The sequence below is a fragment of the Crassostrea angulata genome, chromosome 6 (assembly GCF_025612915.1).
Source record: "Crassostrea angulata isolate pt1a10 chromosome 6, ASM2561291v2, whole genome shotgun sequence".
NCBI lineage: Eukaryota > Metazoa > Mollusca > Bivalvia > Ostreida > Ostreidae > Magallana > Magallana angulata.
The window spans coordinates 9,866,644-9,879,413 of record NC_069116.1 but is presented as its reverse complement, the minus strand read 5'-3'; the positions used below and the strand labels follow the sequence as shown (position 1 = coordinate 9,879,413).

The 12,770-nt window shown below is 32.6% G+C and overlaps 1 protein-coding gene across 1 annotated transcript; it reads right to left on the bottom strand.

Annotated features, from left to right (window-relative positions):
• Positions 1–2,033: 2,033 nt before the first annotated feature.
• LOC128186584 (uncharacterized) lies at positions 2,034–12,056 on the bottom strand. Its single transcript, XM_052856411.1, has 13 exons — positions 12,027–12,056; positions 11,529–11,657; positions 11,079–11,212; positions 8,074–8,167; positions 6,438–6,586; positions 5,972–6,223; positions 5,668–5,820; positions 5,207–5,552; positions 4,185–4,264; positions 3,724–3,957; positions 3,298–3,468; positions 2,899–3,050; positions 2,034–2,709 (listed from the first exon to the last, which is right to left on the bottom strand). Exons 1-13 carry the CDS (start codon positions 12,049–12,051, stop codon positions 2,034–2,036), a joined length of 2,595 nt encoding a protein of 864 aa, XP_052712371.1. The 5' UTR covers positions 12,052–12,056.
• Positions 12,057–12,770: the final 714 nt, after the last annotated feature.

The window sequence follows — 12,770 nt, the reverse complement described above, 5'->3', positions numbered from 1 at the left end:
AGAAGATTTTAAAAGATTTTCTCTATATCTTCCTATTTAAAACTTGATCCCCCTCTTGTGGCCCCTCCCTACCCCCGGAGACCACGATTTGAACAAACTTGAATCTACACTACCTGAGGAGCCTCCACACAAGTTTAAGCTTTTCAGGCCGAATAGTTTTTGAGAAGAAGATTTTTAAAGATTTTCTCTATATATTCCTATGTAAAACTTGTTCCCCTCCCCCATTGTGGCCCCACCCTACCCCCGGGGACCATGATTTGAACAAACTTGAATCTACACTACCTGAGGATGCTTCCACTCAAATTTGAGCTTTTCTGGCCTAATAGTTTTTGAGAAGAAGATTTTTAAAGATTTTCTTTATATATTCCTTTGTAAAACTTGATCCCCCTATTGTGGCCCTACCCTACCCCCGGGGACCATGATTTGAACAAAATTGAATCTACACTATCTGAGGATGCTCCCATTTTAATTTGAGCTTTTCAGTCCGAATAGTTTTTGAGAAGAAGATTTTAAAAGATTTTCTCTATATATTCCTATTTAAAACTTGATCCCCCTCTTGTGGCCCCTCCCTACCCCCGGAGACCATGATTTGAACAAACTTGAATCTACACTACCTGAGGAGCCTCCACACAAGTTTAAGCTTTTCAGGCCGAATAGTTTTTGAGAAGAAGATTTTTAAAGATTTTCTCTATATATTCCTATGTAAAACTTGTTCCCCTCCCCCATTGTGGCCCCACCCTACCCCCGGGGACCATGATTTGAACAAACTTGAATCTACACTACCTGAGGATGCTTCCACTCAAATTTGAGCTTTTCTGGCCTAATAGTTTTTGAGAAGAAGATTTTTAAAGATTTTCTTTATATATTCCTTTGTAAAACTTGATCCCCCTATTGTGGCCCTACCCTACCCCCGGGGACCATGATTTGAACAAAATTGAATCTACACTATCTGAGGATGCTCCCATTTTAATTTGAGCTTTTCAGTCCGAATAGTTTTTGAGAAGAAGATTTTAAAAGATTTTCTCTATATATTCCTATTTAAAACTTGATCCCCCTCTTGTGGCCCCTCCCTACCCCCGGAGACCATGATTTGAACAAACTTGAATCTACACTACCTGAGGAGCCTCCACACAAGTTTAAGCTTTTCAGGCCGAATAGTTTTTGAGAAGAAGATTTTTGAAAAATACTAACAAATTTTCAATAATTCTCAATTATCTCCCCTTTAAAGAAGGATTGGCCCTTCATTTGAACAAACTTGAATTCCCTTCACCTAGTGGTGCTTTGTGCCAAATTTAGTTGAAATCTGCCCAATGGTTCTTGAGAAGAAGATGAAAATGTGAAAAGTTTACAACGACAGACAACGGACAAATTGTGATCAGAAAAGCTCACTTGAGCCTTAGGCTCAGGTGAGCTAAAAACAAGATAATAACATTATTAGGTTTGTCACTGACTGACTACAAAAATATATCGTGTTGATCAATCTCATAGAGGGCGAGGAGAAGCCGAATCCAAACAGGACATGCGGTTTCTGTATTGAATAATAAGAAATGTCGAAATGGGAAGGCAGAGCGTCGTCCAATGACGGTCATATAGCCTAATATTAATATTCTCACCGAACTAACATAGAGATATAAGAGGAAATCACATGCTATGTTTAAAACATTTCAGTCCAAGGGAAAACAAGACTAATATTTTTGACAACCATGTACAAACCGTCTTCGTAAAACATTGCGCAGTCTGTAGAACCGATACGATTCAATGATGAAGAATATAGACAACTCAGTCCTATGGCTATCACAAAAGCCTTAAACAAAAGCAAACATTATCTTACAATTTGTACGTAATATGGATATGAACATTTTCAAAATGTATTCGTTTTTCAAAGATATGATTTAATTGATAAGTATTGCTTGAACATAAAATTCCACGATTGATATAAAATCATTTATCATTTTAAAGCTTCAGGCGTTTTGGGAGTAAAACTTACACTTTCAATAGTTAGGTAATTTTTAGGAAAAATCAAACATATTTTGTTAAAAGAAACTCACTTTACACGGTTGTAGCAATATGATGTCTTGTAGGGTTCCCATTATGAATGCTAGAAACCAGTCATTTGTTGTTCCAGAACCAAACTCCAACGAATAAAGAAACGTGAAAAATCCACCGCACATAATGGACAGACAGATTGAACAGTACGCCACAAAAACCATCCACCAGGGCAGTAACCAATTTCGGTCGTAAACCTTGTGTTGTGGATAGATTGTTTTAAGCTTGTTTGATTTACGTAGCGATCTGTTGTTGAAAATGAAAACAATTGCAAATGACGGTACAAACATCAGCAATGAAGACATCAGTCCCACGTAAAGCATTCGATAGCTTAGTGTAAAGGGACCAATTTGCACCATCTGCATCTGGTTGGTGTCCTCTGTTGAGATAGACGGGTTGCCGTCAAACCACATTGCTGATGCCACCATGGATAAAAACAATAGAGCCACGATACACCACAGTCTCTGAACACGTGTAAATTTGCTTGCATTTGGTCTTAATGAGAGTGAAAACCATAGGTGATCGTCGAAGAGACCTCGACGGCTATTTTCACTTAACATTAGATTTATAGGAACAGCTTCTGAGGTTAGCGGTGATAATTCAACCCACGTTTTACAATTTTCGCGAGTAAGTGACAACCATTCTTCACATACAAATATGTACCTATAAAAATAACAGGACAAAAAACATAAAGCAATACGGTTCTTTATCTTAGGTAAAACAGTAAGCGTTGATATATTTCCTTCATTCAACTGCATAAGGGCAATTTCAAAACGAAACAGATCATTTATGTATCTATGGTCACAAATTACACAAATAACAAACGGCTATTAATTTAAAACTGTAACATACTTTTCCTGTTCCAGTGCATCCACAATTACTATTTTAGACAACAACCAATCAGGCGATCTTCCGAGGTTGTCATGCCAAACAGTGATCTTTTGAAGTGGTCCTAAATAATTTGTCTTCAAAAGAAAATTACAGCAAGTCCCGCGCGTGAAGTTCTAAAAAAAAAGAAATGATTACCTTTGTAGGAGAAAGAGTGAGTAGTTTTGTTTTTTCCTCGTGGTTAACTTAAAACCCCCTAAAATACTCCCGCACGTATGTTGATCAAAGCAAAACTTACGTATGGAAATCACGCATCAGCGTATTTAATACCAACGCGTATAGTTTGATTCCAGGAAACGCGACTTTACTACCAGCATAAATAACCACTTTTACAATGCTTGAAAAATAATAGAAATAACTTACCTTTCGACAACCATCATTTAGTACCCTGTTTCCGCTATCCTTTTCTTCACCTTTCAGTTTAAAAAAGCAATTTGATGTTAGAGTACGTGAGGATCGCACTGCCGTGTTGACTGATACGAAATATTCGTAACCGTCCTTTTCCTTGTTGTCCACGAGAGGAAGATATTGCCACTAAAGAAAATAGATAAGACATTACAATGCATATATATCGTCCGACACTCTAATATAATTTTGATGGTACTTTTTACAAAACATCTCATGCAAACTTCTTATTTGAATCAGACTTTTTGCAGCTATCCTGACAGATCAACAAAAGTGTATACTTATTAAACACTTTGAAAAAAAATAATTTGAAAGAATTCTGTGGTTTTACGAAAAATCAATAATAGTAGTTTAGATAAAGTTTACATTCTATTATGAACAAACCCTATAATGGTCTTCTCTATCTGCTCTACGTAGTAACACAGAAGCTGGAATTGAGAATAATAAGATACAACACACAACAATCAACACATGTGGTGTTGTCATTATTTTCTCTGCAAAGTTGTCAAAAACGTCCTCAAAGTCTATAGAATTGGGAGGCAATAGCAGGGAGTTGGCAGCAAATGTCCCGAATAGAGAACTTTTAATGGTCACGTTTGTTCCTTCAACTTTGTGTACCTTGTAAAATAAATTGGAGTTTTCCAAACACTATACATGAATTGATGATTAAAAAAACGATTAAATAGTATGTTATTAGAGAATTCTTTATGCATATGAAATCTCTTATTAGCTTATTGAAACATGTTTATGTTTAGAAGAGAAAATTATCAGTTGAATTTGACTTTAAGTAATAAAAATGGCGTTGTGTAATTTAAATAAACATGAGATGTCACAGCACTATTCACCTTAGCTTGTTTGTTGACAGTCCATTTGGCATCTTTTAAACGGTATGACTTGATTTCCAGTATTCTAAATTGATGAGTTTCTAAAAAGGACAATGTGATGCAGTTTTAAATTATCGATATAAAGCATTGTGTATAGACTGTTATCTTCAGATTTCAAATATTTTTGATATTAATACACGTGATATTTTAATTTATGCGAATTTAAAAAAGGGCGAACTGGGCATAATAGGACCAAACATTACCAGCCTACAGTCTTCTTTCATTTAACCTTTGCAAAAGGTTCCTTGTATTTTGCATTTTTACTAACATATTATAATGTCCGAGATATTAGCTTCAGCTGAATGGCCTAGTCTATAGTAAAACTTTCGCGTTAGTAAAAGAAAAATCTTATCATTTTGGTATTTATTTTTAGAGTATGATTAAAAAAGGAGGAGGTAGCAAACGTATTTAGAAAAGAAGATATTTTGCGTACAAATACTTTGCAAAAACCTTGTTCTTTTGTTATAATGATTTGATGCATTGACCTTGATTCTTACTTATTTTATATAATTTGAAGTTTTGAAGCTTTGCTTTTGACGTTATAATTAAATCATTAAATAATGTTAGTTTCCAGATTTATCTCGATGTATCATGTAGTTAAATTATAAAATCAAAATTTTTACATTGTTAAATATCTTAAGCAAAAAAATGATGTTCTCGTTAAATTTGATTAAAATGTTTTTAAACTAAATGGTCCTTCATATACAGAAACAATTAATGTTAAACAAACTTTAGATTCTCACTAAAAATTAACAACTTACGTGATTTACGTGAAAAATCGTCATCTGAAAAAATTGTATCTTTATTAAAAAACCGGAAAATTTAATTTTAGTCAAATATAAATATTCTATTCAAAACCAAGAGCGCATTCAACTAAAATAAACATTTAAAAAGTTAATTTATGTGTGACAAAGTTACAGATGAATAAAGCTTTCTTAATATTTTTCTCTTAAGTACTTAAGTATCTAAAGTAATTTAAATACCCTGGCAGGATAACGCCATTAATAACGGTAACAGATATCCTCCGGATGTGAACCTTTTGTTGTAGATGGTGAGTTGCAGTCTGTTATCTTTGTAGCTGATGGGTAAATTCCAGGGGGCCTGGGTGACGATCTTGGCATTCCCCCTTGTGACCACCTTAATGTCATAATTTAGAGTTGTGGGATATTTTCTCCAGCCATATAAACCGTACAACGTACAATCATACATGGATTTAAGGTTGATATCAACAACCATTGCCTCGACTGACAAGTTGGTGTATGCAGCAAAATTCCATTCCATCTCGTTCTGCTTCATATCTGTCCAAGTACTTGTACTTGAAGATAATAGCTGTATTTTGTTGAAATGATGAAAAAATGTATGCGTATAGAATGAAATTTAATTACAGCATGATGAGTAAATCCTCTAATATTTGAAGTAAAAGCTATTGTGCGTTATGTGTTACCTGACTAAGGTCCATTGTTGCAGTTAAGTCGTCCTCCAGGTCATATAATTTTAATTCATCTCCTTTAATGTCAGTTATTACAGTTTTAACAACAGAGGAACGTATTTCTTCAGAACTGAAGTACTTATATGGGTTGTTTTTGTAGGACAAAACCTGAGTTATACACAAAATCAAAGTAAGTAGCAATATAATTTTTATTTTAACGATATCATGGAAGAATTGTCATATGATAAGCGATAGTATTTTGTATATAAATTAACGAATAAACGATATTTTCATCGAAATTATAGCTAACAAATATTACATTGATGGCAATCATTTTGCTCCCAACATTATCCTGGAAGGTTTCCCAGAACGGTAATGTAAGTGAACCGTATCGACTCTCATAGAACATTGGTGCGTCACGCCCGGTTGTTTTAATCACGGTAAAGGACAGAACTGGATCATCCGTACGTTCATCAAACGTTATTAGGTTTCCTTCACCGCGATTTGACTCAAGGTACAAGTTAGTTATTTTCACTAGATTTGCCTCGCTTCTTTCGATGAGATATGTACACTAAATGCATTAATTTGCATTATTAACATATGTATTTTACACACATTTCCTTCACAAATACTTTATTCTTCAAAACTCTGTAATGAGTATTTCTCTTATCAAGAGGTTGACATATAACAGAATAATTGTTAATGTATGGAATTAATATTGTTTGACATTTGCTATACTATTCATACTGTTATACTTTTGCAATATTTATATATTGTTGATAAACGTAATTAATGTGGGTTTTAAAAAAAGACAACATCAAAGTATCATATGATACCTCTTCTCTCTTTTTTGTGCATCGATAAATAGCTACGTATGATTGGCATCCAACGATGTCCAACACGGATATTACGTAACTAATGCTTTTAGCCATTTCTGGATAAGAAAAGAAATCACACAATGGATTAATAAAATAAAGTACATGTACACACGGTGTGAGAAAAGTCTTTTATGACAACTTTGTATGCCGATCAAAACAATATTTAATATAAAACAAATTCATTAAATATCAGATTTATGTTACAAAAAAAGTACATCGTTCGATGAAATTATATGACTGAGTGTCATTGTGTTAAGGAAGGGGTCTTTTCTGGTTTTCGACTTGTAGAAAGTATATTTGATTAAATGTTAATTGAATCAAGATGAAAAGAAATTAAAATATCGTATTTTTGTTTCTTTTTTACAATCACATAACTTGGCATAGAACTAGTAATCAATGTTTAGAATATAACAAGGACTATATTTTTGGCGGAACATTGGCGTAGAAAAATATCAATTGTTTGCACTTCAGAATTGCTGTAGGTTCATGAGTCTATTTAGCATCTTAAAAACAATAAAAATAATGTTGGGATTTTTTAACTTATGTGAACTAATAATAAGATACTTGGGTTTCAGAAATGTTTTTAAAATATGATTTGCCTATCAAATTTCATTTTAGTAGCTTTTTAAGCGCTCATTTAAAACATAGATTTGTGTAAATTAATAAACCTAACATCAGTTTTTCTTTCTTATTAAATGGTCAATATATTATCATTACTTTTATATCTTCATATCATCTTCATAATATGTAAAAATCAGAAATTTTTTCAATATTGGAAGCATAAAAAATAATCTAAATATCTTCAAAAGTCAGGAAAATTAGAGAAAATGTGGGAAAATAATATCACTTTTAGTTTAAATATTTATTTTAATGAAGTAGTATAAGCTGATAGACTTCCTGCTATTCTATCATTTAATTGACGAATAAAAACTCCATACTTAAAACATGTGTACATAACTGCAAATAAATATATCTTTTCATCATCCAGTAAGTTGAGAAAGAAAGGAAGTGACCTTGACCTGACCATAATGCGAATCAAGACGGTCGAATTTAATTAAACTTACAGAATTATTTGTTATATAATCTGTTTGACTGTGTCAAAATTTCATGAATTTCTTAATATAAAAAGTATGTCTGATAACGAAAAGACTCCTTCCTTAAGCTTATTTTTTTAGAAATCAACTGAATGTTTGCTCTCTTTTTTTAAAGTAGCAAGTACTGTAAACATGATTATTTACGCTGGTGGTTAATTACCCGTTTTCTATGGTCAAACAATACGCTTTGGTATGAAAAACGCAGGTACGTGATTTATCACTCATACGTTTTGAGCTTTTTCACCATACGTGCGGGGGTATTTAAGGCAGTTTTAAGCTTTCCGCGTAAATTTCCTCCAAGCGTAAATAACGACATTTACAGTAACTCAAATATCAAGGAGCACAACCAATATAATGATTACTGCTAGTTTATCATTAATCAAATCATCGTAAAGAAAATCAATGGTCTCATAAAATACAATATTTCATGACCAGTTAATAAAATGCACCTTTTGATAGTGGTAAAAGATCCTCGTCATGAATATTTGTAAATATTTCATCCATTTCAGTCACAACCGAAGTTCCAATACAGGCCAAGTAAAACTATATAAAACAGAACCTTTTTAATCGTCAACGTTTATGATTCAGTACAAAGCTTTTCATTTGTATCGCTCAAATCTATGAATATCAATTTTGTTAAAGGGGCAGAAATACAATGTTGTTCAAAATCAATTTTTACGAGGTACAGTACCCGCAACGTTATTTTTTTACAATCCTATCCTATCGTATCGTGTATCAATCCTATCGTATCGTGCGTGTATACTGTTCTATCGTGCGTTAATGCTATCCTATCGTGCGTGTATACTGTTCTATCGTGCGTTAATCCTATCCTATCGTGCGTTAATCCTATCAGGTTTATCGTTTAATTTCAACAATTATTCCGTTTATCCTATCGTGTTAATCGTTTCGTGCCTTTTCATAAGCAAGTTAATTTATTACTAAGTTGCAACTTGTTCGGTGCGCCGTTTACAAATATTTATCGAACAAGAATTGTAAAATCCTATCCAACATTCCGTCAGGATACTAATTTTTAAAAATTTTAGATCAAAATTTACCAATATTTTATGTAAATCATATCTGTTAACATTGGAAATGAAAAACGAAGTTCTTAGGAACAAGGTAACATATTTACCTGTAAAATCGAATATATTAAATCGTACGCCTGAGTGTATACCTGCGTAAACATTAACTTTTATGCAATATAATTTTGTTGCATCATACTTTACAGAAACAAAACTATTTATGATATAATTCATATTTAATTAAAATCCGAGTTGTATTTTGAACCCGTTATTTTCCGTGTGATATTTGATTTCAGGCTGAAATGTTCTCGGCAATCAGCTAGGGTGTGTGGTTATGAAAACAATGTTAACAAATCGTACGCGGAATGTGTATTTGCGTAAATATTTATTTAACTTGTCTGTAATAATTCGTTTTTAATGAATAATTTTCTTATACAGAAAGAAATGTACTTATGTCAGATTTTATATTTAGTCTATACAAGAGTTGGATTTATATAATTAAACCCGCTATTTTCCGAGTGATTTAATCTCGGGCTGAAATATTCGCAGCGATCGGCTGTATGGTGTTCGGTAATGAAAACAATTTTAACAATACAGAAAATTTATTGATCATTAAAGCTCATAATTTTAGTTGAAAAAAAATTAACTGGTCATTTTTATACATTCTATAAATGATGCAGCGATGATTAACAACTCGGCAATTGTTACTAAAAAGAAATTCCACGTAAATCTTTATTTGTACGTGTTCTCTCTCAAATTCTGCCATCATCAGTTTGTACGTAAATATCGTTTAAAGCAATCATACGTTTATCATGAACATCGTTTATCCTTTCCTATCGTGTATCAATCCTATCATATCGTGCGTGTATACTGTTCTATCGTGCGTTAATCCTATCCTTTCGTGCGTGTATACTGTTCTATCGTGCGTTAATCCTATCCTATCGTGCGTGAATCATATCCTATCGTTTATCTTGTAAAAAATAACGTTGCGGGTACTGTATGTCCAGTGCACGATGTTCGTACCTCTTATATCCTGTTTACATCGTCGACATCGCAATATTGGTCGACATCGAGTAGATATAGTGTCTACATTGTGTGCCTTCTTTCCTGTTCACATCGTCGACATTGCAATGTTGATCGACATCGAGTCAACATCGTGTCTACATCGTACCTCATATCCTGTTTACATCGTCGACATCGCAATGTTGACCAACATCGAGTAAACATTGTGTCTACATCGTGTGCCTTCTTTCCTGTTTACACCATCGAGATTGCTTTGCAAGGGACAACGTAAAAGAAATATTTGCGATGTAGACAATGTTAACTCAATATCGTTTCAATGTAAAACACATTGCGATGTTGACGCTGCCGACGATGTCAACGTCGAAAAAATGTCGTCAATGTGGACAATGTAATCTCGATATTGTTTAACATCGTGTGTATACGTTAATATCTGCTATATAGACAATGTAAATTCGATATTGTACTGACGTCGCCGACGTTGCGTTGTCGACGATATTAACGATAAGAAATATCGGCAATGTCGACGATGCAAACTCAATATCGGTTCAACAACGTCAACGATGTTAACGGCAAAGAAATATCGGCAATGTTGATCATGTAAAATCGATAGCATATCAATATTGTTTACATAACGATGTTGAGGATATCGAAAAAGAAATATGTATTGGACATATAAATTGGTTTAAATGTTAATTGCGTCTGTAAGGCATTTCTAATAGTCAATCTAAGTTTGATTGTTAGTCGTCGTGTTATCATTTAATACAGAACTCACAATTCTTCACTATGTAAACAAACTCAAGTTATTAAAATTTTGAATAAAAGGAATATTCCTTTTTTTTTTATTAAGAACAAATTAGCAGATAAAAAATCAGCTTGATAATATACTGTGGAATCATTAGATTTTGTGGCGGCTCAATTTTCGTGGAATTCGTGGGTACCTCTCATCCACGAATTAACATCCCCCACGAATTAATAAATTAGAGCTATAAAGTCATATTCCTCTTGCATGTATACGAAAATACACGAAATTATGTCCCCATGAACCTGTAAAATTTAAGCAATCCACGAAAATTGGCCCCCACGAATTTTAATGATTCCACAGTAACATTTACCGGTATATTAAACCAATGTAAACAAAAACATGGCAAGAGACTTGTTTACACAACAAATAATTGTGAGCTTTTTAGCTTGCTTATAACTCTACGACAGACACTCAAATTTTGGTTGATCATTAGAAATGCATTACCTAATTATTGTAAACAATATACATAGAATAATAAAAATTGACCAAAATCACGATCATGTCCCTTTTTTAACAAACGAAAAAATTCCTCGTGAAAATGATTTAAAACTATTTACTATTATCTATATAAAAACGTTCATATAAATTGCTTTCTATGCACTCTTACTATCGACTTTTCCAGTTCAAAGTTTTTGTTAATGTGATCAAATATCATCTCATGGGCTTTCTTCATATAACTCTCTGCTTCGGAGAGCGTGAAAGATTTGGTGGAGACCGTAGTAAAAAGTGACACAATTGAATCTATAAAAATTAAAAAATACAAAACCACACGTACACTTCTGCATTTTTGCGATTTTCATTAATAGTTATTACACAATGAAAATAAAATTTACTTTAACAACTGATAATCCAATGATTTATACATGAAGTAACTAATAGTTTTATAAACATTTTATATATTTTTTATAAATATTCTATACTTATTGTTTATATTATAATGACATTGTCTTTATAATATTTTTTACAGATACTTAATTTAATGTCCTAACTTTTATAGATGCCCAAAAGATACAAAAATGGGTGGGGTTTTTAAAAATATTTTCAGAGATTCACTCACTTTTTTGACAACGTGTCCCATAGAATCCGATCGAACAGGTACATATATAGTTCTTGCAGGTACCTCCATTGTAACAAGGACAAGATATAACGTACACGTGAAGGCACACCCACCACAAAGTCACCGCCACTGTTGGACATTAATTGTGTTAAACATATGTGTTTGAGTGTATATTAGGTGTAATTACTTATCTTTGATCAGAATTTAGAAAAGATGAATTTAAGGATTTGTTTTAAACCATTCTTAATATAAGAACAATCTGGTAAACAAGCCCCTACGGACCCAGTGTAAAATCAATATTATACAATGGATGTTTGTTTATTTAAGACGGGTGAGCTATTAATTTCAATCGCCGAGCATAGAAGTTGTCTTATACTTGAATGATTGTAAACATTTTACACTGACACCATTGAAATGTGAGTGCTTATATTATATAATACAAAAAAATCAAACATTTTTGCTATTCAAACTTGGCATTGGAATCATAACAATACTTACGATAGATTTTCGATATCAACGGCATGGTAAATTCTGAAAAGATAAAAAATGACGAAGAGTTTAGTTTAAAAGTTCTTTCAATAAGAAAATTGTTTTGAAAGTATTAGACTTCCTGTGGATTTATTATTCACTTATTTTAGCAAGGGTACTTTTTTACAAATTGTGGCAACAAGTACATACTACAAGTGCTTGGATCTTATATCTTTTGTAGGGATTATAAAATGTACATTATTTTTGAAATAATACTCAAGAGTGATTCTATAGTTATTCAAATACACAATTTTGTATTTTTTTAAACTCATCTTAGGTAAATTCTATCAAGAAAGATAGTAAAAAGGGAACTGTCTAGTCCAATAATGTTATAAATGATTAGTAAAATAAAGATTTCTTTGTTCTTTTTATGTAACCCTTTGTTCAAAGCAACGTATTGGTGTTTGCTTGTGAGTCTTTGTGCTTTCAAGAAGTTTGTATAATCTATTGAAATGAAATGAATAAAAAGTAACAAAAACAATTCTTAACCGCTTTAGTAGGTTAAAGGACAATGAACTTAGTGTACTAACGTTTATATGTACCATAAGATAAATTTTGAAAACGTGACACAAATGCGGCAGAATTTACGCTCAAAAGGATGAACCCTTATTGTTGTGATGAAAATGCCTTTTTGAAACAAAATTTATTTGATGTCGACATTAGGAGTTGAAACCTACCATTTCTAAATTTTGTTAAAAACAGTCTTTATATTAG